Raw genomic sequence first — 27,329 nt, forward strand, 5'->3', positions numbered from 1 at the left:
AAACTGCTTTTGTATCTTTTACAAGAGCACAAGACACTCAAAATACATAGTTATTTGGTGGGGAAAACTTGCAAAAGATGGACTCAAAAATGTCAAATCTCTCTCTCATCAAAACTACGTATAGGTAAATCCCAGTTATCCTAATGCACATGACCTGAATTTTGGATTCCTTGAAATATATTTCTCTCTCTCAATTAAAATAATAATAAAAACCTTAAAAATACTCAAAACAAATTTATCAAAAAATCAGATTTTCTAAAGATTTCAGACATCACTGAGTCATGAGGATAATAAGTTTGCATGTGGTATTCTTGTACATCTTTATGATGATAATATTAATGGTCCTTGCTTCAGCCAATAACCTCAACATTCTTATGCACAGTACCCTGAAAGGAAGGTTTACTATATTGATTTTAAAGAGGTGCAAATGACTTGTTCAAGGTCACAAGGCTGAAGTCTTTAGTAGGACCAGGCAGAATCTAGCAGTGTGGTTTCCAGTCCCTTCCCTATTGTAACTAGGCAAAGGTCCCCCTATGTTTTATTTGCAATAAGCTTGATATGCCAAAAGTTCTTACACTTGACTGTATTAGCATTTTGTTTGGCATAGTTGTGTCTGCTGTAACAAAATCTGAAATACAAATATGAAATGCATAAGAATTATCCGGGCTAGTTTCTTAATTTAGGGTCAGTGTTGGATGACAGGTTCTTAGATGATGTAAGTAGCCTGATGTGCCTTAACCAAGTAGAGTGTCTGCACACTGTTCTTAAATGAATTAAAGATGGCATTGGGAGGATCACAGCCCCGGACAGAAAACCCCACATGTCTGACTTGACCTTTATTCTGATGTCAGTTGGAATATCACTATGTATTGTAGAGATAAGTCACCTTCTGATCACTTCTATAAAAGGCCACAAGCTAAGATTGGAACTTTCTCAAATTGCATTCAGATCAAACTCCTAAATAATGCGAACGGGGCAGAGGGTTTACTTTTTTTTTTAATTTGGTTTTCAAGTGTTCTTCTGTGATGTGTGAATGGCAAATTTAGGATGAAAGATGTGGGGTCAATACTGGGCTTTTCTGTTTATGGTGCTTTTATTGTCACTGTCCATTTTTATGACAGATCCCATAATCTGATTAGCAAGGAGGGCAGCCTCAGGCTCAGCATCAAGAATAACTCCCAATACAGTTTTAGTAGTAGTGTAAACAAAACAAAAACAAAACACACTCATCTTTCTACAGTAGTAAAAAATGTTTTAGTTGAAAATTTAGCAGTTAGAGTGTTGTTAGTGCTCAATGCCCCCAAAAGCACAGGGCAAAGGGGCATGATATTAAATGCCCTTGCCATTCTCTATTCCTCCTCACTACAGTCTCCCTTCATCTAAAGTAAAACCTGCTTCCACCTTATTTCTCTCATCTCTGTGCTTAATAACCTTGGAGTATAGTTATTCCACTTTAATACTTAGGGCAAGATCCTGACCCCCACTCTAGCCCATTCTGTGCTGTTCTGGTGGTGTGACGGGGCTGGAAATCTGGCATAAACAGACAGTCAGAGATTTGTCCAGCAAACCCTCAGATGGTAAAACACTAGCATATCCAGCTCTACACCATGTAATCCATACTCTCCTCCTTGTGCTAGTTCAAATATGAGAGCCTGTGTGTGCAAATCGGCGTGCAGCCTTGCGATGCTACTCTCCAAACCCTCCCTACCTACCTACTTGGCAGGGAGAGTAGTGAGTGTGCATCCCCTGCTTTCCCCTCTTCTCTCACATCCGGACCCATGGTCCAGTAAGCCCTAACATGGTTGCACAAGGGTGTGCACGCTAGGGATATGTGTCTTATTCCCCAGCCAAACTATGGTGGCTCTGATTTGCTCAGTTGGTGAAACAGTTTCTCAAAATCCCTTTGCCTCCCTAAGCTCCACAGTTGGCCTTAAAGGGGCAACATTTCTACTGTAACTAAAATCTAAAAAGATGTGGTTCCATCCGAATATTGTATTATGGGTTTCAACATTTCCAGAATCAATTTCTCTTATCCCATTTTCTGGCAGAATGTCATCTTTCCTTTGATGATTCTACTAGATTGTCACATGGCATTGGGTAACAGTAATATACTGTAACTATCAGTCACTCTGACTTTAGTCACTTATAGAACAGAAGCTACTGAATAAAGAATCATTAATTGTTCTAAAAAACCCCCACAGTACATTTAAAAAAGCTGTTGTGTCCAGACAAAATCTCTTTTCTTAACAGAGATGTTAGCAGTCAGCTCACATTTATATAATCTTCCTACTGAAAGGATCAATTTAAATGGTGTTATAAAATGTTTAATAATATATATATTAAAAGGCTTGGTGTTAGACTTCCAGGGGGGAAATTACTGTATTAACGTTCACATCAAGATAAAACAGGCCCTTGAGTATAGTAAAGTATAAGTATGTGTGTGCCTTAAGTCATCACATGTTGTAGATACACAACCTGTTTCAGTTAAAACATCTCTGTGCTTCAAGCTATTTTGGGACTATCTGGGCTTTACATATAAATAAATTGTATAAACGGTGAAACAGCACAGTTGGTAACACATCACATTGTCCAAAAAGTGTTTTGAACACTGAAAAACTAAAATTATTATTCTGAGTTGAAGTAGCAAAATGTTGATTTTAAAGAAGCAGGGTTCTTCAATAAAATTTTACAATTTTTGCTTGAAATAATGTGGCTAAATGTACAAAGGACTGCCAACATTATTACATGGGACTATGTCGGACCCTTCAGCATGTTAATAAACAAAAACATTGTGACTGCAAAGAAAAATTAAATATTTGAATTTAGAAAATGACTAAGTGAAGTATGAGCGAACTGTGTTTATGCAATAGAAAAGGTATAGCACCCAATACTGAGGTAAAGTGACTGCATAAACACATATGGGGCTGGCTTCAGAGACATACACACTGTACCTGCCAGCATCAAGTAGTACCCTGGTGAGGAAGGTATAGTTACTCCTTGGGAAGTTAAGAAAAACACTGTTTTATTTCAGTGCTCCATCCAGACTGTCAGCATTAGCCTTCTGTTAAATAAGAGTCCCTTTGTGAAAGCTGTAGCAGAAATACTCTGTGCTAATATACCCCCCTGCTGCACTGCCCATACCCCTCTTCCTAGCCTGTGGTGCCTCACAGTTTTGAGGTAGCATTTCCCCACCCTGCTGGTGAAAGGTACTTCACAGTGCTTTCCACCACCACAGTCTCCCCCAGGCAAAATTTCTACTGACAAGGCCTGTCATAACCATAAGGGTAGCCTAAAATTCCTCCTTACCTGTAAGGGGTTAAGAAGTTCAAATAACATGGTTGGCACCTGACCAAAAGGAACCAATGGGGACAAAAGATACTTTCAAGTCGGTGGGGGGGGGGGGAGGAGAGAGAAGAGGGTTTGTTTTGGGTTCTTTGTTTCTGTGGCCGTTCTCTCTTGGGACTGAGAGGGACCAGACAGAAATCCATCTTCTCCAACCCATCCTAATCCAAGTCTCCAATATTACAACCCATATAGGTAAGCCAGGCAAGGCAGATTAGTTTATCTTTCATTTTGCTTGTGAAATTTCCCTGTGCTAAGAGGGAGGTTTATTCCTGTTTTCTGTAACTTTAAGGTTTTGCCCAGAGGGGAATCCTCCGTGTTTTGAATCTGAATACCCTGTAATGTATTTTCCATCCTGATTTTACAGAGATTATTTTTACCTTTTTTTTTTTAAATAAAATCTTTCTTTTAAGAACCTGACTGATTTTTCCATTGTTCCAAGACCCAGGGGTTGGGTCTTTGATCATTTTGTAACCAATTGGTTAGGATATTATTCTCAAGCCTCCCCAGGAAAGGGGGTGTAAGGGCTTGGGGGGATTGCTGGGGGAAGAGGAACTCCAAGTGGTCCTTTCCCCTGGTTCTTTGTTAAATCACTTGGTGGTGGCAGCATACCTCAGTCCAAGGGCAAATAGAGATTTGTGCCTTGGGGAAGTTTCTAACCTAAGCCGGTAGAAATAAGCTTAGGGACTCTTTCACGCGGCTCCTCACATCTGTACCTTAGAGTTCAGAACGGGGAGGGAAGCCACACAAGGCCCTTGAACACTAGTTTATGGAAGAAAAGGGCACAGACCAGACCTGCAATTAGCCCAGCATGTTTACTATATGCTTCACTATGCCATCTATAACATCCATTAAATCATCATGTTGCAATGAGGGAGTTTTGCTAGTTAATCATTATTACTGCCATTTCAAGGTTCAAGGTTTGTTATACCTCCAGAGAAGCCACTAAAAGAGTTAGCCTGAGTCAAGTGGGATGGAGTACTAACGAGAATATTTGTGGAGAAAATACTGACAATTCCGAAGGACATAATGATGGAAGCTCAGCATGGCGAACCGTAGGCTGCTTGGATAAATTCAGGGCTAAAAAGAAGCTATATTGGAAATAGAAAGTCAAGAGGTATCCAGTCAGGATTACATGTCCTGCATGGGAGAAGGAAGAGAAGCAGAGACAGTAGAAAATATTGCTTACTAATGGGGACAGAGCTAGAAGCTATATCAAGGATAAAACAAATCCAGAATGAAAATTCTGCTAAGCAGTCAGGAAATCAGTGAGAATGATGGAAGATGGTAGAACTAATGCATTTAGTAACCCTATTTAACAACAACAAAGACAACATTACTAGGCTCAACAATGCAAGAATAAATCCACAACTTAAAAGAGATAGAACTGAGCAAAAAGTTGCTTGAAGAACCTGCAAGTCTAATGGGAAGCAGACCTACACTCCAGAATTCTGGGGGATACCTGGGTACTGAGGTAATAATCATCAGCTAATATCTATATAAGCTGTGGAGACCTTGAGGTCCCAGAAGATGGAAGTTTGTCAACATGGTACCATTTTTATTTCAACCCTTAAAACTTCACATCCATCCTTTGCAAAGTAATGAAGCAAACAGGGAACAAAATTATAATAATCTAGAAGCAAAAGCATCCTGGGGCTAAACATGGGTTAAGAACAAATCCTGCCAGATCAATTTCATAGTCTATTTTGATATGACTGCAAAATTAGTAGATGAAGGGAATGCAGGGGACATTATGCTGGGATTTCAGAAAAGCACTTGATACAGTATCACAGGGGATGGGAGCCAACACAAGATGTCTTGGACAGAAATACAATTAAAATGGATCAAAAACTGGCTATCTAACCGTATACAGAGAGTAATCGTAATTGGTAGTCCGTCTAGTTGGGGAGAGATTTCCAGTGGGGTCCAGGGATCGGAATTCGGTCCCATTTTGTTTAATATCTTTATAAAAGACCTGGAAGACAAAGTAGAGAATAGGGAATGGAGGTCAAAACTAGAGGTGGCATGGAAAAATGCAAAAGCATTGTAGGAACTGTAAGGACAAACTAATAAAAATGAGATTTTTTCACTAAAATAAAAGAAAGATTATACTTTTGTGACAAAATGATTCTAAATATAAAATAATTCTAAATGTCCACAGAAAATGGAAAGAAAGGTTTATTGACCTCTAATGCTATTCTTAGCCAGATAGAGGAGTTCACGGTTAGAAAATAAAATCCAATATAATACTAGGTTGGGGTGAATAAGTCATTATCTCTTCAAGGTGCAGAGAGGCAATACTCCTGCTTTATTCATCCTTACTACATCAGCACGTGCAATACTGTGTATCATTTTAGGCACTTTAGTACGAAAAGGATAATAAATTGAAGGTACTACCAAGATGACAAAGGTAGGAGGAAACATCACAAGGTATGAGGATAGACTGGGATCATTAAATATATACGTATATAGCCTGGAACAGAGCGGTCAAGAAAGAATGTGTTAACTATTTGCAAATGACTTGAGTGTCCGCAATAAAGGGAAATGGGAACTGTTAAAGTCAGCACAGGAAGGCAAACCTGGAAGTAATAGTATGAAATTGCTTACAAGAAAAACAATGAGACTTCACATGAGGAGAAAGTTTGTTAAAAAGAGTTAAAATATGGAATAAATTGCCGAGGTCAGATGAAGAAGCTTCAACTTTAAAATATAGGCAGGTGAGGACAAAACACCTGAGAAATACAGAAGGGAAATTCCTGCATACTACAGGAAGGTGGGGCTTGATCATCTACATGATCTTTCCAACCTGCAGTGTCTCAGAAGTAAAATAAAGCTTGTCATATATGATTTGTTTTTAACTAGTCCATGGTTACATATTTCCAGATAATCTATTGTGAAATTTTCCTTGCTCTTGTGTACTTTTTAACTTTCCTTGATTTTATTATTGAAACTATGCACTGCAAAACAAACAAACAAACAAAAAAACCACAAACAAAACGGATATAGGATCACAAAAAAAAAAAAAAAGAGAGAGAAAGACATTGCATTTCTGTCCTACCTGAATTCTGAAAGATAAATGGATGCAAGGCATTTACTGTGAATATAGTATGAAATATAATTGAAAATATTAGATTTGACCACACTGTCATATGGAAAAGCTCACAGGAAGTCATGGATGAGGACGACTGGTGGGGGTCCGTCCAATGTCATAAACCGGAGGCTAATACTTCTGACTCTCAGAACCCCCAACCTCCACACAGATCACAAGGGATTCACAGGAGGCCAGGGACATAAAAAACGAACTCCTGTGCCTTTCTACTGATTCTGGAACTCTCTACTCCTGGACATCAAGGAGTAAGTGAAGCCAGGCTGCCAATGCCAATGCCTGCTCTGGAACAGCTGCCTGGAGGGGAGCAGAACCCTGCAGCAGACTGGGATCCCACAAGTCCTGCTGGGATCCCACAGGTCCTGCAGGACATGCTGCCATAATAGCAGGAGTGGGTAAAATGTATTTTCTTGCGGGAGGGCTTGGGTGGCCAAAAAAAAAAAAAAAAAAAGAAGACTGTGATAATTTGCAGGAAAACACTTTAAAACTTTTAATACTTAAATTTAAGCAAGGGATAGAAAGAGATTTGATGTCTATTACTTTAACTTCGGTTGTATTTTTACACGGTTTAAGCAAGATTTGTTTTAATTCTTTTAGTGGTAAAAATTATATCTATATAAAAACTGACTGAGGTTTTTTTGTTTTCAGTAGCGGAGGCAAATCCATCTCTCTTGTGAGATTTGTGGGATCTAGGGTTCTAGATCTAAGGTTTTTGTGGCTGGAAGCAGGATAAACATGCAAGAAACAATACAGGAGTGGTTATTGCAGGGCGGCATGGGAGTGGGATTAAAAAAAATAGTCCCATGCAGGACTCTACAGGGGAGTTCAACAGTGCAAGCAGGAGGTGTGTTCATTTTTTCCACTGATTCCTCATGGGAGGATTCAAGTATGGAGGGGATGATGAGTATTTCCACTAGGGGTAGAGAAGTTGTAGCAAGAAAAATGTGAACCTCTGCTGGTTTCTGTGTTAAACCTTGAAAATATATTGCAGAGTTGTTGGAGCCAATGGGTAGTTCTACAAAATATAAATCAATCAGCTTGGTGAATTGCAACATTTCCAGTGATTATGGATGCTCTTTGTAGCCCACTTCTCTATGATGTTTGTAGTAATACAGCGATATGACAATTTAAAGTTTATGGGCTAAATTTTCAATAAGGATCCAGAATTTTTGTGCTGCTCCAGAGATGTAAGAGATTCTGGCTGTAACTGGGCAACTGAAAATTCCCTTGGCAAGGGCAAAAGCTCAGCTAGGGAAAGCTGGCAGAGCCAGCTCCTGCATCAGTTGCCCCCTCCCTGCCCAGTATAGGGAGCGCACTGTTGGGGGGAAGAGGCAGGGTGGAGCTCTGCTCAGCTCCACTCCATTGACTCCCACCTGGGATAAGCTAGAGCAGACGCTAGTCTGCTTCAACTCTGGGCCAGCAAAAACAGGTCAGAATCAGGAAGCTGTAACTGACTCCCTGACACCTCCCCTTTCTGGCACAGGAAAGAATTTGACCCTCACTGAAGTTATTTAACTCCTTGAGATGGAGGGTTTAAAACTGAGAATCTCTGAATATGATCCATATCTATGTGCTTGTTAGCACCTAAATTTTGAGATTAACAGGATGAGCCAAATGGGCACAGTTTGTCACTGGATGAAGTTACTGGTCATAACATTATGTGACTGGCTGTGTGTGTGTGGATAATTATACAGAGGATAGTACAAGGAAACCTGTGACCTGCAAAGATATACAGTGCAAACTGCACCTGGTAGCTCGGATGATATCACAGTAATTATGTGCCTGAATCTTTTCATTGATTTCAGTTGGTTTTGAATAAGGCCTTCTGAGAGCAAAATTAATTTGGATGGTGATGACAGAACCCTAAGATCTGTAACATTATTCAGTTTTCTGTGTTGTGTTCACTATATATTCTGATTTTCCTAAGATTCTAACAAGAAAAAAAATGCTTTTTATTGTAAGTTTACACAAAATACCCTGTTGGGTTTTTGTGGGGCATGGTTCTGTTTGTTAAAGGAAAACCAGTTTAAAAAAAAAACAAGTGAAATAAAATCTTGTGATTTTTTAAAATAGCTTTTAATTGAATTTTATTATGAACACTGGAATGATGAAGGGTGAATGGGATGAGTTGTAAGAGTGTGACATCAAAGGTAAATACCAGTCCTCATGCATTTGCCTTAATTCATTTGTACACTACAATCCCATTAGATAAAAGCAGTTGTCATATGGTTTTCTCATATTACAAAAAAATAAAGTTAAAATAAAAAAAGCATAGCTAGTATATGAAATCTGAGCTATGAAATATAATCCTCCAGTTGAAAATATTCAGTAAAGAATGTTTTTTTAGTTGCCAGCTAATAGTGGAATATTAGTGCCTGCTGTTAAAAATACATACCTGCTTCCCATTCCCCTACACCCACACTTTGTACATCAGCATAAAAATCTGGGCAGATATTAAGTATTCCACCCCCAGAGCTGTGTGAGACTTCTCCATTTCCATCCATGCAAACTTTTTCCTCTACTTTTGAATTTGCACCCTTTGAGTTTCATGTTGAGTTACATAAGTGAAAAATCCCCCAAATTAAAAGAAAAGCCAGATGAAATGTCTTTCATCTGGCTTCTGATCGAAAATTAGAACTCTGAGAGAAGTTACAATTTTTGTTTTGTGGATTTACACACAACGTTTTTTGCCATTTCATGCTTGGCATGATTTGGTGCTTGCCCCCAAATTTTGCTTTATGTGAAATTTTACCAAAACTGCTACTTTGAATAACGGCCTCATTTTCATTACACAAAAGGAATGCATGCACTTGAAAAAGGCATGTATCTTAGCAACTTCCCCTCTCCCCCCCAATGAGCCCATTTTCAGATTCATAACTGAATGCATAAAAAAATTTGACACCATAATTCTGAGTCATTTTGCATTTTGCCAAGAATATTTGAGACACTTATAGCGGATAACATGCAAAACCACCAAGTTTTAATACTTTCCTTTGAAAAAGAAAACCCACATCCCATCACTTCAGTTTCTCTGAAAAGTTTTAGGAATCTGGTTCAAGTTTGGGGTTTGTTACTAACGTTTCATACAGCTTGTTCTAACACATGAGCTTATAGCCATCATTTTGGATTTGCTCATTTAAGGCCTCTAAGGAACAGGTTAATCTTTGTGGTTTATTTTGAAGCTTTCCTACCTCCATTTTGAACGAGAGCGCATTTCTGAGCTCAGCCTATTCTGAGTATGTGCTTTTAAAAGAACATTCTAACAATCATAGTTCCAGCTAGAGGGCAGCATGCATTGCTGAGATAGTTAAGTTTAATGCTTTGCAGAGCTAAGACATGTTTCTAGGAATCCTACTTGATATGTTCTACTCAAGAAATGATATTTTTAAGCTTTGTTTGGAAGAAGTGAATCAGCTGTGGTCGCTATGAATGGCTAAAATATATTCCCCACTTCAATTTACCTTATTGACATCCATTCGCAACTTCTCATTGTTGGCACTGGCAGCTTTTTCTGCTGCTTTCTTTTGACGTTGGGGTCCCCTGCCAAAGAAGATGTAGTTGACCAATGCATATTCCAGCAGGGCCATAAAAACGAAAACAAAGCATCCCATCAGATACATGTCAATGGCTTTTACATAGGGAATTTTGGGAAGAGTCTCTCGAAGATGGGTATTGATGGTTGTCATAGTGAGCACAGTTGTGATTCCTGGAAAAAGGAAGACAGTTTCATTGATTATATTCATGTTAAATTTATATCATTATAACTCAATCTTTAAATGCCAGCACAGCAGGGAAGTTAGGAAGGTATTTTTGTTCTCTGCTTAAAAAGCATGGTGTTAGTGCAACTTATTACAGTTGTAATTGTCAAGACAAATACACAGTAATCTTGACTCATACAAATATGATTTCTTAATGGGAACTGTAGACTCTCCTAACTACCTGGGTTATCAGCTGCCAGTATAGACATACTATGTCTTGCCTCACTGCTTTCCTCTAGAATGTTTTTGCTGCCTGTCTTTAGGCTTGAATTCCTGGGAAGAAATCCTGGCCCCATTGAAGTCAATGGCAAAATTCCCATTGGATTCAATGGTACCATGTTGTCACCCACTCCTCCCTACATCCTCCAGTTCTGATTTCCATGGATGGAAGTAGTACCAGCAGGAGTAAGCTTGATTTTGTGTTAATTTTTGGCAAGCACCATTCACATTTATATTTGCAATGTGTGCTCAGATACCATGATGAGGGGTGTAATAGAAACAAACCCTCAAAAGGATAATTGATGAGATACATTAATACAAAGAGCAGTGTTCTCAGCATTAATAAGGAGAATTGTTTTGCTTGTGGAATTTAAGGTAACACTATGGAGAGGAAGCCCTCTACCTGGCAAGGGAGATTGGTTAGTCAAATGCACTGCTCTGCCACAATTGTATCTACTTCACACTTGAAAAGGAAAAGCAATGTATATTCCATACTACAGTATTGTAGGCTTGCTCTGGATTGCAATGAGCAGAAACAAATAAAATACATGTTATTTTTAGACTAAAAACAAGTGCAATAAAAAAAAAAACCTGATTGAGACAACCAGGCTAATTCCAATTACAATGATTATATAGTTAGCTAATTCAGACATTAAATCACTTTCAATTTTTATTTCAATTGTGATCATTTAAATGCTGAATCAGATAATACAAAGCTTAACAAGCTAGGCAAAGAAACCCAAGAGAGATTTTTTTTTCAAATCATGTACGAAACGCTACACCAGAAGTAAAAAAATATATTCTACTAATACACAATGCATGATAGGAGTAAAAATGCCTACCTAAAGCAACTCTTGCAGCTGAAGCATCATAATTAATCCAGAATGAAACCCAGGAGAGGATAGTGATCAGAATGGAAGGCATGTACGTCTGCAGAATGAAGTAGCCAATGTTTCTCTTAAGTTTAAAGCTGAGAGACAGCCTTGGGTAGGCACCTAAAAAGGGAATATTTAGGCATGGCCGTGATTTACTTTTGTATACCCTTAACATTCTTTGCATCATTTCAGTTTTACACTCTTGTTTCCTATGTTACAGATTTAGCGTACACGCAGAATTGCCTTAGTTGGGGACAACCAACTGCAGATTTTATAATGAAGTCTGTATTCAACAGTATTTTGTACTAAAGGTGTTGAGTCAGTAATACATAGATTCACAGTTGCTGCTAATTAAAATCTCCTATAATCAGCTGTCAAAGTACATTTCAGAGTGCCAAACTGTGCAAAGGCTTTAGTCTTTGGTGGCTATTGTATGGCAGCTCAGATTGGGAAGATTGCTTCGCACCTAAAGTGCCATTCAAGGTCACCAGGCGCTAAGGAGTATTGCAGGAGTGCTACTCAGGCAGGGTGATAGTGACCCTGGTACACAGGGCCCTCACTGGCATATGCACACTGGACTGCCACTATTTTGAAGATTTCAGAGCACACATTCTTTGCATAAGTCTCTCCCACAGAGCTGAACTTCACCAAGAATGAGCAAGTGAATGGGACTTTCCTGAACTTGGCTACAGACAGACAGCAGCCGTGTCAGTTACTTAGGAAACAACAGTCAAATAAACAGTACCGGTATGATTCCGCTACCTCTCATGTTGGTGTCACTACACTGTCTTAAATGGAGTTACTTCTGATTTACACCAGATCTCGGTGCTGTGTCCCAAATGGACCACACCCCCAAGATTTAAGTCCTTCAAATAATAAAGACAGCCTCCTTCTTGGGGAGAAGTTCAGCCATAAAAGAAACATATGGATCATAATGGAAGGTCGGTGACCAAACAGTATTGACACTATTTTTATTTCAATAGCTCCAGCTGGAGTTACACTCAGTCCTCCTAAGCGAGGAGCACATCTCTCTTAGCACCGTCCAGTGTCTTGAAGGTGAAGTTAGAAAAGGGAAATGCTAATGGGACAGATCCACAAGGGCTCCAAGAGCCATCAAAAACGCAACCCATGTGGAGAAAATATTATCAGCCTTTTTTTTTTCTAAATGCATATGTTGCCAATTCTGCTTCCCCGCTTTGGGCTACATAGCGCCTTCCCAGCCCTGCTGAAAATCATTTTACTGTCGACCAAGGGAGAATTACAAAATCCTGTCCAACAGGATTAGAAGCTCGTGCAGCAGAAGGTGAACTAATTTGCATAAGACCTCGTAGCTTGGCTCCATCAACCAAAATACAGAGAAGAGAGACGGGTTTTCTTGTGGGTAGGTTATGTCTTGAAGAATTTAGCAAGCTGAGGTGCACAACCAATTTCTTCAGCTTTCATGGGCTAACTTACTGTAGAAGCCAGACAATATAGTTTACTGGAGCGAGCCGTAATACTAGAGATCAATGTATCCTAATTAGAATGAAAGGTCAAGAGGGCCAAACACACAGGAATTCTCTGTGTCAATTCATCAGTGATGTTGTATGTACTAGACTGTGAAAATTCATCAGAATATCTCATTTGCATATTCAAAATTGTTTCTCTAAGCTACTTCTGGCAAATTTTCATTCAGATCAAGGACTGCACCCTTGCAACAAATCTATTTCTAAAATTATTTTCAGTGAGCAAATACAGTTCCCCTTAAACTCCCCTTCTACAAACCTGTAGAGAAAACAACATTCTTGGTGACAAGCCTGAAGTCTACAATGGAGAATTGTGGCAGTTCAATCTTTGTCACTCCTGTGACTGCATTATCACCCCCACGCCAGTAAAATTCAATGTCATCTGTTGTATAGCCATCTATAAAACAGGAGCAAAGGGTTATGGCTCTGATATCAAGCAAAGTTGTAATGAACAGTTCAGTACATTCATTCAGGAACTTGGAGTAATTTTAATTGCATTTCCTAAATTAAAAATATAAATAATGTAACAGATGTGTATACATAGTCACAAACAATGTACAGTCTAGTTATAAATATGATTATGTCAAATGGCAATTTTAAGTGTGTGTGTGTATATATATATGTATATCTTTTTATTGATTCAGTCAGATTACCTTAATAAAATAAACTGATAAAAGGAAATTAGATTATACAAGTACGCAGTACAGGTGGAGTCCAGTATACAGTGGCTTACAGATTTATTTAATCTCAACTATCAGAAAATAGCATGTAATGTACAATATAATCAGTCTATTGTTGAATATGGAACTTCAGATGCTATATTCAAAACCTATTTTATTTTTTTTAATTAAAAATAGATTCACCCTTTTATTGCCCAGAAATTAAGAAGTCAAACAAAAATAGACACCATTATTGTAGACATCATAAATAAATGTGTGAGCCCTACCTATTTTGGCTGTACAGCAGCACATAAATTGTCCCTAAAGCTGTGCAAATGTGACATCTGCCATCTTGGCCAACACAAGGATTGACTAGGAATCCCCAGAACTGAAAGAATGAGTCTCTACAGCATGAGCTAAAGAAAGAGGCAAGCTCTGTAGCTTCTTGGTGTAACAGACTCATGTTCTCTGTGGACCTGGCAGAGACGGGGGTACATAACACACACTGACAGCAAGAGTATATAAACTAGGGCTGTCAAGTGATTAAAAAAATAATTGCAATTAATCGCACTGTTAAACGATAGTAGAATACCATTAATTTAAATATTTTTGGATGTTTTCTACATTTTCAAATATATTCATTTCAATTACAACACAGAATACAAAGTGTTCAGTGCTCACTTTATAGTTATTTTTGATGACAAATATTTGCACTGTAAAAAACAAAATATATTTCAATTCACCTAATACGAGTACTGTAGTGCAATCTCTTTATAATGAAAGTTGAACTTACAAATATAGAATAATGTACAAAATATAACTGAATTCAAAAACAAAACAATGTAAAACTTCAAAACCTACAAGTCCACTCAGTTCTACTTCAGCCAATCACTCAGACAAACAAGGAATGGGCAGCATTACCTCCTGCAAATTGTAACCAATGTAACCTGAAAGTGAGAACAGACATTTGCATGGCACTGTTCTAGCTGGCATAACAAGTTATTTATGTGCGAGATGCACTAAAGAGTCCTATGTCCCTTCATCTTCAACCACCATTCCAGAAGCCATGCATCTATGCTGATGACGGGTTCTGCTCGATAATGAGCCAAAGCAGAGTGAACCAACGCATGTTTGTTTTCATCATCTGACTCAGATGCCACCAGCAGAAGGCTGATTTTCCTTTTTTGGTGGTTCAGGTTCTGCAGTTTCCACATCGGAGTATTGCTCTTTTAAGATAGCTGAAAGCATTCTCCACACTTCATCGCTCTCGGATTTTGGAAGGCACTTCAGATTCTTAAACCTTGGGTCAAGTGCTGTATCTATCCTTAAAAATCTCACATTGGTACTTTCTTTGTGCTTTGTCAAATCTGCTGTGAAAGTGATCTTAAGACAAACATGTGCTGGGTCATCATCCGAGACTGCAATAACATGAAATATATGGCAGAATACAGGTAAAACAGAACGGGAGACATTCAATTCTCCCCCCAAGAAGTTCAGTCACAAATTTAATTAACATTTTTTTTTAAATGAGCATCATCAACATGTCCTCTGGAATGGTGGCCGAAGCATGAAGGGGCATATGAATGTTTAGCATATCTGGCACGTAAATACCTTGCAAATCCGGTTACAAAAGTGCTATTCAAATGCCTGTTCTCACTTTCAGGTGACTTTGTAAATAAGAAGCAGTCAGCAATATCTCCCACAAATGTAAATAAACTTGTTTGTCTTAGCAATTGGCTGAACAAGAAGTGGACTGAGTGGACTTGTAGGCTCTAAAATTTTACATTGTTTTCTTTTTGAGTACAGTTATGTAACAAAAAAAGTCTACATTTGTAAGTTACACTTTCAGGATAAAGAGATTGCACTACAGTACTTGTTTGAAGTGAATTGAAAAATACCTTTTCTTTTGTTTATCATTTTTACAGTGCAGATATTTGTAATCAAAATAATAATATAAAGTGAGCACTGTACACTTTGTATTCTGCATTGTAATAGAAATAAATATATTTGAAAATGTAGAAAAACACTCAAAAATATTTAACAAATTTCAGTTGGGTTCTATTGTTTAACAGTGCGATTAATCATGATTAATTTTTTTAATCACAGTTAATGTTTTTTGAGTTAATCACGTGAGTTAACTGTGATTAATCGACAGCGCTAGTATAAACTACTAACATTAATGAAGGAGGTGCAAAAGCAAGTAAATAAACTAGACACAATGACTTGTAATGTATTAAAAATGCAGGAAAATAAATGTTTGTTAACTGTAAAGGACAATTGTGATAGGGACAGAAATTTTATCTGTAGTCTTCCAGGGTAACTGCATAAGAACGCTTGATGGGCAGTTGAGCATGATTGTAAAATCTTACAATACGTTTAAAATAAAACCTTTTACATTGCTTGAACGTACCTGATTTCAAAGATAATGGACATTTATAGCACACTGGCAACACACTGCACACTTCATGACTACCTGAAAACGTATTAAACAGTCTCCAAATCTCTTAATTTCTGATCAGCCAAGTGTAGAATAGTACCACTGAAAAGGTGAGCAAATGTACAGTGCTTCATCAATTTATGAAGATGCAAACACAGGAATCCTTCAGAACATTAGAATGGCTGGGTTCAAAAGCCTGCCCAATATACAGAATTAGTTTTAAAGCAGTCTCATAGTGTGTGTTTTTCTATTGCACTGTGTTTTTGTCAGTTTCAGCTTTCTCTCAAAATGACCGTTTTCCTTCTATATTTTATGGTACTAATTGGAAGTCTAACACTCTTTGAGGAAGCAGACAAAGAAAATAGAACAACAGAAGTGAAAAGTAAATCAGAATGCATGAAAAATTTCTCCTGGTGTAAGTGGGATATTTTCTCTCACTTTGGGCTCCATCCTATGAGGTGCCAAGCACTATCAACTAATCATCATGAAGGACTGAGCCCCAATACATGGGACCAAAACTGTGCATGCTACAAAATCTTGCTTTACTCAGTGTGGGGGGTTTCATGATTTGTTAGGTTAGGGCAGAAGTGACCCAACGTGTTTTCAACTAATTTATCATCTTTTATTCATAGTATTCATGTAACTGGTCTGACTCATTCTCGTGTAATTGCTTTTATTTTATTCCCTTTTGAAAACTCCATGCACAACAGTTTGTTAGTTAAAGTCATCTGTGAAAACAGACAAATAAGCTTTCTATTTATTGTGGAAGAGCGCCATTCCAGGGTGTCCCATTGTGACCTAAGGCAGCCCTGCACGCACCCTGCCCTCAACAATCTCTCAGTTCTTTGTAATGGCTCGCTCTGTAATGGGCTAGAGCGCTTGAACAAGATTCTCCCTGTGTGGGGTCTTTTGTCTTAACCCCCCAAGGCCCCCCAAAAAAACAAAACAGACTTTGAGGCCCTCAGGCCACACCCTTCCTTCAGCCCACAGCCCTTCATCTTGGGATCTGTGTAGCTTCATTCAGATTTCTTCTCCAGGGTGCAGGAATCCCACAGTCGCCTTCTGTCTGTGCTGTTCCCAGGTGGGAACACCAATTAACAAATGCTAAGGAATTAAGAGAAATCAGGATATTTACAGATGTTTTGCTACAACATTTCCTTAATCTTAGCCACAATTAAAAACTTTACATATCAGTCAATGATTGAATAGATTGTTAGCAATTGGTATTGACAAAAAACCTGGTCAGAAAATGAAATGGAGAAAAACTGTGCACATTTTTGTGAAATTTTATTTTTCCTTAGGAATTTGACTAGTTTTGGTTAGCAAATGCCATTGGTAAAGGACCCGATACTTCTCCACTTGGAAGAGTAAGGATCCATAGCTCAAGCTGCAGCAGGACATTCTCCCTAACATAGCCAGAACCTCCATAAGTGACATGGGCTTGAGTTCAAGCAGAGAAGACCCCAAAATTGATCACTTATTATAGAACATGCTTTTTCTCCTTTGTTTCACTTACAGACCTTTTCCCCTTGTCACCTGTAGGTTTGCCAGAGGAGCCAAGTGTAGTTTGGGTGGACAACCTTTACACCAAATGAATCTTTCCTTTCTCTACCTGTGAACTAGGCAGTGCCATCAATAGGATTAAAGTTGGCAAAGTTCAGCACTGGCAAGCACCCACAGTGGATCTGGAAGGTCATGGTGTTTGATATTTATAAATACAGTAGATGTCTATATAGTCTAAAATAATGCAAGTCTGGGAAAGAGCCAAGGTCACTGCAATCTGTCGACAAAAGCCTGATCAGGTGTAGTCCAGGAAGCATCAAGCGTGATTGCAGAATGAGTTATACTGACGCTCCTGAAGTGCTATAGTTGCCACAATAACCAATGATCAACATGCTTTTTGATCTTCAAGACCCACCTGCTGCAAGTTGTTTGCATCTTTGGAAACTAGAACCATTAGTATACTATGGAAAATTATCTTCATGGAAAGCTACACAGTGGACTTTAAGGTTTCAGAGCATTAATCAACAGTGCAATGTATATAGTACACACAAATATTTTCCTATGGATAGCAAAGCTTCTGTACAACTTCCGTAGTTCAGATTGGGTTGAAATTGTTCTACTCTACTGACTAGATGATTAAAAAAGCCAAATTACATACTTACTCCAGAGATGGGAATTATTTTGTTCTGTAGGGAAAATAAAGCATTTCACAGCTTAATTATGCTTTCCTGAAAACTGCCTAATTATACAAGAACCCCTTCTCAAACCCTCATTTCTTCAATTAACCTTATTCTATTTTCTCCGCAGCCTGGAAATATCTAAAGGTAGATATGGAAGAATGTGCAATACTTTAAATGTTTCTTTCCAACAGAGATGGCCTGAAACTTATGGGCTCTATTAACTGCTGGACAGGTTTAAGGAACACATAGGTAAGGCATCCACTTTCCCCTTTGCCACATCTGTCTGTGTAATCGATACCACTGTAATTTCTGAATTAGTGGACTAATTTATGTGGAAAATGCAACTGATAACTGCTTACATGGTTTTCCACTCCCTTTATATTCATCACTCCACAATGTTACTCATGGTAAATGTGTATCACACATTGTTAGGGTTAGTCCTCCAGCATCGTCTGCATGTTACTGTACTCAATGTACTCCACGTAAGTTTGTACGAAAGACTCCCCCCCCCCCCCCCACAGTTCCTAAGGTTGACTCCACTTAGAACCAAATCTGTTGTCATTTCCCCCACTGCCATCTGGAAAGAAGACTTTCTTTTCATGCTGTGCAGCAGCTGCTCCAAAATGAAGAGCAAATGAAGAGCTGCCTACCAAAGAGGGAAACTGATGACAAAAAATGGGACACTGGTTACTAACAAGGTGTTTCTAGTCTGTGCAGAATCCTTGATTTCAAGTACTATGAGGAAATGTGCTTCATTCCTTCTCTCTCTCTCAAAAAAAGGAGGAGGATAGGGTAAGGGGTGCATGGATGGGCTTTGTTAAAGATAGATTTAGGGGACAGACTACTATGTTTTCTTCTTCCATGTTTGAATGGAAACAATTCTCTACACATTTATCCTGAACAAAAATCCCTTTAGGGGACAGACTACTATGTTTTCTTCTTCCATGTTTGAATGGAAACAATTCTCTACACATTTATCCTGAACAAAAATCCCTTATTCTATGTACTCAGGTCTCTGATCATACTTCAATGCCTAAAAGGGTTTTTACCAAAGATGCCTGGAAATTCTGCAATAGATCAGGTCATCATGATGCCCTTTTTCTTCCCTATTTATGGTTTATCTTCGAGGAAAGATGTGAACATTTTAATAAGAGATAAAGTTTTCTGGTCTACCACCATCTCTGTTAGTTCTTTAGAATCTACATTTCTGTTTTTGAAGGTAAAAAAATAAAAATGCAGCAGCAAACATGCCAGCACAGATCAGTAAAGAAAGACAGTTGTATGCTATGAAAAAACAAGTAAAAACAGTGTCCTTTGAGAGGTTATGCAAAAGCATTCTACATGATTTACTGTGTAGTTTACTTTTATTTATAGGAAAACATCTGCTCACACCATATTCCAAATTAACATTTATTTAATTTCAACATTAAGCTCAGAATTCTAGGAGATCTTCTTGAGCCCTCTAGGATGAATCAACAGCATGTTTTGATGTCAGGGTTAATTACTGTACTTTAGAACTATAAACAGAATAGGAAAAGAAAAAAAATAAATTAGCAAAACAAGTTTATTAGTGTCTATAAACTGCATGCTGTGTATACATTAAAACATCAGGATAATTATTTTTTTCCATTTGGGAAAATAGATTGAAGAAAGTGTTTTAAAAAACCTAAGCCAAACTTTTATGAAACACAACTTATTATAAGTCCTTTTCTGAATCTTTCCTCATGTATATTTAACTACACGTCTCCCACTCAAACTTGGGTTCACCCAACAAATGGCTGTTGATTTCTCTGCCAACACTTTCTGAAGCATTCCAACTTTTCTTTTAGTTTCTTCAAGAAAGAGAGTGTCAGTTAAACAGCTCCTGTGTTCTCAATGGGAGTTGCGAGGTGTGAGCACTTCTGGAAATCTGGCTTCTTCATTTAGGCACCGTGAGGGGAGTTGAGCCCTTTTGAAAATCTTGCCACAGGAATCTAAGCAAAAGATTCCAAAACATTCAGTTTTGCTGTGGTAAAGCTGTGCACAACGCCCTGCTATTTAAGGCACTAGAGAACATCTATGGTACAGAGAAGTTAAAATGGGGCTTTGATGTTGGATATTAACAGCTTTTTCATTCATCAGTAACAGAAGACAGACATTTCCTAAAATTCTACAAGTATTCAGAACCCCATTAAAACATTTCTCCTCCTGGTCTATGTAGAATGAATAGTCCCATTGATTTCATTGCATGGAGGAGGAGAGAGGAATATTATGGGGGGAACTGCAAATGAATGCCATTGTGTACTGCTAAAATACCTACAGGTAATCTGAGACAAACCTACTACCTACAAAACATCAGCCAGTAAAATGAACGGATGCATTCATTTCCTGGGTGGATGTTTTGCCAGTAATAGTTATAGGTCCACTTACCTGTGAACATAATATACGTCAGTAGGTATTTAGGCTTCAAGACATCCCTACTTGCTAGTTAAATGATTTAATGCCCAGGCAATTTTAAAGAGTAATAGCAGCCTGGAAAAAAAAATCAGCTTATAACAATGATAAAGAAAACATAAAAAGAATGAGTAATAGATCAATATTTCTAAAGTATCAGAACACTTATGGATCCTGCACACAGAGTAGGTCAAGCACACCAAGACTAATACTTCATCATTCATTTTGTACAAGAAGATTCCTAGCAGAAGGCACAATTTGATTTAAAATGTAATATGATTGTAAGAGAGTTATTGTTCTACTGTATATTACACTCTACCTAAGTATGTTACCAGGAATGACTGATTGCTTCCTCCCCCCCCCCCATATCATTTATATATCCATCAGAATCACGATTCACTTCACATTTAGAAAGTTTTATTTCTCGTTCCTGTCATTTGTCACACATCAGCAGTCAACCAAATCAATACATTGTTCCTGCAAATATGGGGTCTGATTCTGAGAGGAGCTAAGCCTTCTTAACTCCCAGTAACTCGAAGAGCAGTTTATGCTTTCTTAATACCTCACAGGAAAGGGACAATGGACTATGGAGTATTTTGAAAGAAGAAGAAAACACACACAAAAACTATAGAAAAAGAGCCATTAACTTTTTGCAAGTTGAAACATTATTGCTTAAGACTGAATGGTTTTGCATTTTAAACTCAAGATGTGGTTAATATATACAATATATAAAAATAAACCTGTGTGAGAAGTCTATAAAATCTAGTACAAGGTTTATTGTGTGGAAGTATTTGTTTACACAGGGCAACAGTCAATACAAACGGGGGCTATTTTAAAGATATACGCACACACACATTGTATTGCACACACATCCAGATAAGGTGTGTGTATAATATAAAAAATGGCAGGCAGTGGCTCATATTTCAGTATTTATATTGTGGTAGCACTGGAGATAAGGGATCAGGTCCCCATTATGTCCAATATATAAGTAATGAAGAGCAAATCCCTGTCTCAAAGAGTTTATAATCTAAGTATAATAAACATAAACAAACCACAAAAAAAGTGAGAAACTGTTAGAATCTAGTAGACAAACCCAGGTGAGGGTTCTAACTCTGGTGGTGTCTCAGCTTCAGGAGCAGTCATGGTCAGATATGAGGTATTTTGCTGGTCCCGTATTTGTGGAGCCATATTAACTGCAAGGCAGCAGAAGCCTACAGTGAGCCCTTTTCAGCTACCTCCTGCTTGGTCTTGACCCAACTGCCAGCTATAAAATGGAAGAAATTGCCCCTCAAATTGGCATACTCTTTCAACAATTATAGGTGTCAGCAAGTGTGGTGGCACAGAAGGGGCAGAACATGACAACCTCCTTCCCGCTACAGGCCTGAAGCCCGAAGACATAGACAGAACTGATGATACATGGCGCTTCTTGTCCCCCAGCTCTTCTTCTTTCAAGAGTGACATGAGGCACATCAGAATTAGGCTGCATATGGCTTTTGAGTGAAACACTATCCACCACAGCCACTTTTTTCTTCATTATTGCAAAGAGTAGCATAAGAAGGCACCCAATATAAATATGCTGGTGAATTTTTATTACAGGAAAAAAGCATGTTCGTAACCGAGGACAGACAGGTGTGGTATTGTATACATAGAAATTATATTTTAAAATTAAGAAAAATCTACTGACCCACTAGAAAGGAAAGACTACAAAGCTATTTTAGGTCTCATACCCTGCCTCTGTCAACTAGATTTTCTTTGGCAAGCTAAGAGTGTAATCATGAAATAATAGCCTCCCTAAAACAATAAAATGGAGAGAACTGGTGGATGAGATTAAATACTAGGTTGAATGCTTTCACTAATAATATACAAGTTTGTCAGAAACTCTTGGGTTTAATGCATATGAACCTATTCAAATAAATGAGTTGCTCTATAAGAAGTCTAATTCAGGATCTTGACATTTGTAGATCCTTTACCATGGAATAAATTGTATACAGAACAAGGGCTTGGAAGATAAACATTTACATTTCTAGTACAGTGTATGGCTGAGTACATATACTGTAAAGGTAACATTCTCCATTTTTATTTATAGAACACCTGTGTATACTACCTGCTTCAGGTGATTTCTTTACTGGTGCAGTAGCTTTTAATAACCTACAATGGTATTTAAAGATTATCATCACTATTTTACAGATGGAGAACCTGATACATATCTATGGGTTTAGTCATGGACTGTTTAGTTTAACTTCTTTTTATTCATGATGTGTGACTGTCATCTAAATCACACAGGAGAGAGCAATGTATGTATGTATCACTTAGGAGGGAGCAATACACCCATTGCCATACTATATGTACTTTTTATTTATTTAGATTTTGGTCTTACACAAAGTTGACATCACAGGGCCCCCTTTCAAACTTCTGCCTACAATTTACATACATATAAAAACACAAGGACATAGAGGACAAAGATGTAGAAGTTGGCCAAAGCAGCAGCACTTGTTTCTCCACTGTTGCCATCTATCATTTGACTACTATTCACGTGACCAATACAGGTTAAACCTGATCACTTCACTTTCCCATTACCCAGAAATCCCAGCCTCAACAGCTCCTGCCCTCTTTTAATGCCTTGTCAAACAGATGGACTTTGTAGCCTGTGTGTGTGTGAAAATGGGGATTACAGCACTTCCCTACCTCACAGGAGTGTTGTGATGAAAAATGAATTAGATTGTGAAGCATTTTGAGATCGGTTGATGAAAAATGCTATATAATAGTAATAGTTATGATAATTATAGCACTGCCTATTAAGGATGCCTGACCCATTTTCAGTTGCTTTTAACTTTGACAAATATTAACTGTTCAGGCTGTAATTGTCTGTGTTGGGTATCTGCTGTCAGGCTGATTTTTGTGTGGAGATTTCACAACCTCCCCTGGAAGGTTATTACATGGTTTTACTACTCTTTTAGTTAGGAATATCCTGATATCTCACCTAAATTCCCTTGCTGCAGATTAAGTCCATTACTTTCTTTTCTTACCTTCAGTGGACATGGAGAACAATTGATCAGTGTTCTCTTTATAATAACCTTTAATAAATATGGAGACAGTCGTCAAGTCCCCCCCTTAGCTTTTTCTCAAGACTAAACAAGCCTAGTAATTTTTAACTTTCCTTATAGTTCAGGCTCTCTAAACCTTTTTATCATTTTTGTTGTTCTCCTCTGGACTGTCTCCAATTTCCCCACATCTTTCCTGAAGTGTGACATGCAGAATTGCACACAGTACTGTACTCCGGCTAAGGCCTCCCCAGAGCTGTGGAGAGAAGGACAATTATCTCTACTTCATTCAGTTACCTGCACCTTCATATGAAGCCAATCTAAATGTATGGCCCAGGTAACCAAAACATTAGACTGGGATTTTCTAGAAAACAAAGGCAGTTAGACATCTAACGCTCACTGAATTTCAGTGGCATTTGGAGTCCTCACTCCTCTAGGCTGCTTTAAATGCCATCCTTAATGAATTAATTGAAGATCTTACTTCGACCTTATAGAGTTCTTTAAAGCAGAGGCAAATCCAAGTCACCTTACTCATGTTGAAGTCAATAGGACAACTTATATAAATAAGGGCAATAGGATTTTGCCTATAGTCTAATTCATCTGGCGATGGAAAAAACAGTGCACATGGACCACTACTACTGACCCAAGAAATATAAACAAGTTCCCCCCCCCGCCCCAATAGTTGGTCTTTCTGCATATAGTATTAACGTTCTTTTTGCATTTAACTTCAAAAACTCTTCCCCTGGCCTTCAGGCTCTAAGAATTTAAACAGAAAGGAGGTTGTACAATTTTCTGACTACAGTGAAACTCAACTGAGCCTCCCAGCTGCCAGTTACAGTGACCCATCAGAAGTGAAGGGAGGTGGGGTCGCCACCCTCTTTGGGTGGTACAACAGCAGGGCCAACAAAAAAAAGCCTTGGCAGCTAGAACTCAGGGCCTGGAGCTTCCAAGCTGAGATAGTGGGTTCTGGGGACCAACCAGAATCCAGGACAGCTGAGAGGGATGTGATTGTTTCAAAAACAATTCTGAAAGTGCTTGCAGATAAAAAAAAAGTTACCTGTGCTTTAAATACCCTTGAAATGTATTTAAATGCAAGAACTAAGTACAGAATATTTAAAATACTTAAGTGGAAATATGTAGAGCATTTTAAATGACTTAAGTGCAAATGTACTTCAGGCCCTGAGTTCTGACTGCAAGGGCCTTTTTTTTTTTTTTAAAGTACAAATGTACTTAAGTATATGGGAACACTGATGTATGTGCACAGGCGCGCACACACACACAGAGACGTACAAATAGCCTTTAAGTCACTTTGTAGCCTCAGATCCCTGATGTATATTCTCACTGCATCTGGTCTTTCTAGCCCATGTTCACTTTTTGTCTGCATACCCCTTCCATATGGTTTTCTTCTGCTGACAGGGTACTCAGTCTTCCCCTCCATGGAGGGTAGTGTTAACTGCAGACGGTCAGCTTTTTATTAACTGCATCTGGGACATCTTTGGACTCGTTCCTTTTGTGAATGTCAAGAATGGCATAATTTTAGCAGAACAAAATGGCACCAACTTCTCCGACATAAAGAATAGAATTTTCATTCTTTTCCTTAAGGCATTGTACTCTTTCTTCCTTGAATGAGACTTTAGTTTTCCCCATACACATTTTTTTCTACTGCAATGAACAGTGAAATGTACACAGAAAATATCATATTAAAGAGTTTTCAGTTTGGAAAATTCACAAAATAGATCAGTTTATATTACTAATCTACAGCCAAGTGTCAGACTACATTTAATTCCGTATTAATCCTCCAACAACTACAAAATCATTCACAAACACACAATTGGTTGTACCACACACATCAGGACTGACCAGAGTTCTAAAACATTAAATTTCTTTGTATCTGAGGAACACTTGAATAAGAAAAGAATGTTGTTGCCGTATTTTGATTAAATGCTCTTTCACAGCAACACATTCAATTTCAGTAATATTATAATTTAAAAGTGTACTAGGTGGACTACAAGGATGCTAAATAATTATGAGTCCAAGATACTGGAGTGTCCTCATAAATCACAGTTTGAGCATCTAAGCAGGTGTGCTGAGAAGTACATGTTTACTACTTTTAAGAGGAGATTTTCAAAGGCATAAAGGTGAATTGCAGTATCAAAGCATGGAGTTGTTACGTATCTCTATTACGAAGAATGATATTTAGATGGTAATAACAATTTGCTATTTAAATTTGAATCTCTATCAGTTGTAAGTAATCAGTGAAGATTTAATATAGTAACAGCAATCTTATTAATTCTTATGTATACGTGATCTATTTTGTACCTATTTATCACTGATTGAATGAACTTTGCTGAAAATCTCAATTTCTAAAAGACATATACAATCAAATACTAGCAGTTTCTAAACAATATCTAAACATACACTCACAAAATAGCCAATTTGATCTTTTCATAGCAGTGCCCAATATGAAAATACAAATACGCTTCACTACTACACAGAATGTTGATAAAGTTCCAAAACACGGAAAATGTCACAGCATCATTCATAACTGTCTTCCACACTCAGGTAAAAAAAAAAGGGGGGGGGGGATGGAAGGAATAAATATTCTCTTCAACACCTAAAGGCTTGCCATGAAAACAAAGAAAAACAATGTCTGTTTTGCTCATCCCAGCAGACTTAAGGTTCAGGAGAGAAAAAAACCAAACAAACCCCACCTTTCATCTTAAACAAACTGTGAAATGCACTAAATGAAACTATTAATCCATGTAGGGGGTCACTGTTAGACCTTCCTGATAGGAAGGTCATCAACACCATGGCTGCAATCTAAATACAAATTTCAGAGTGGAGATGGCAGTCTAAAAGGCAGAAAACAACAGAGAAAATGAGTCACCTACTAGCTGGATATGGAAGTGTGCCATTTGGCATTTGACAGATACCAAGCAGATCTTTGGATTATCAGCATCTGGACAATCAACCAATTCATCAAGAACATCAATATCATTCACCAAACAGGGTAGAATAGATTTAGGGCTAAAGTAAACTTTATTATAATTTCCATTATTTTTATACCTTCTAGGTTATAAAATCATCTCCCAAAATTGAATTTTCATGTTCATGAACCACTTATTATTATTCTTCAGGACTCAAGTATAAACTGGATTCTTTCTACTTCTAACCTTCCAAATTATCAATATCTCACAGTATCAGCACTTTCCCTAGAAATGAAGTACTGTAACCATGTCAGTCCCAGGATATTAGACACACAAGATGGGTGAAGTAGTATCTTTTATTGGACCAACTTCTGTTGGTGACAGATATGCTTTTGAGATACATAGAGAAGAGCAGCTCTGTGTAGTTTGAAAGCATGTCTCTCCGACCAACAGAAGTTAGTCCAATCAAAGTTATTACCTCACTCACCTTGTTTCATAGAAATGAAGACTACTGTTTGGAGACACCAGAAGCATAAACCCAGATGGTGCAAAATGATCATCATACATTTGAAAACCACTTTAAGTAAAGAATGCCCTTAATTGAATATTTTGAGGCACCACAACTGGTTTAAGAATCCTAGCTCTGTCCTTATTTCCAGGTTATGTCCACAGCAGTAAGTGCTCTGTATCAGGCCTTGCAGTAGCATTCTCTCCTTGAAAAATACTACAACTGAAAATAATTTAAAAATACAACTGAGCTAGAAATAAGCTTAAATGCTTATGACTGATTCAGAATGCCGAGACATTGCCCTTTTCACTCCAAACTCTGCTCCTCCTCGCCAGA

At 38.0% G+C, this 27,329-nt stretch overlaps 1 protein-coding gene across 7 annotated transcripts in view; it reads right to left on the bottom strand.

Moving 5' to 3' along the window:
- The window catches only part of GABRB2 (gamma-aminobutyric acid type A receptor subunit beta2), a 247,403-nt gene that overhangs the window by 18,755 nt on the left and 201,319 nt on the right, over positions 1 to 27,329 (bottom strand). For 5 of the 7 annotated variants that reach the window (XM_048860134.2, XM_048860135.2, XM_075131366.1 and 2 more), the window contains 4 exons: positions 13,065 to 13,202; positions 11,268 to 11,420; positions 9,910 to 10,154; positions 5,207 to 5,317 (listed from right to left, as the gene is read on the bottom strand). In XM_048860134.2, the coding sequence (XP_048716091.1) occupies positions 5,207 to 5,317; positions 9,910 to 10,154; positions 11,268 to 11,420; positions 13,065 to 13,202 (647 nt within the window). The remainder of the gene's footprint in view (positions 1 to 5,206; positions 5,318 to 9,909; positions 10,155 to 11,267; positions 11,421 to 13,064; positions 13,203 to 27,329) is intronic. The other 2 variants (XM_048860136.2, XM_048860138.2) reach the window with 1 other exon arrangement.

The sequence above is a fragment of the Caretta caretta genome, chromosome 8 (assembly GCF_965140235.1).
Source record: "Caretta caretta isolate rCarCar2 chromosome 8, rCarCar1.hap1, whole genome shotgun sequence".
Lineage (NCBI taxonomy): Eukaryota > Metazoa > Chordata > Testudines > Cheloniidae > Caretta > Caretta caretta.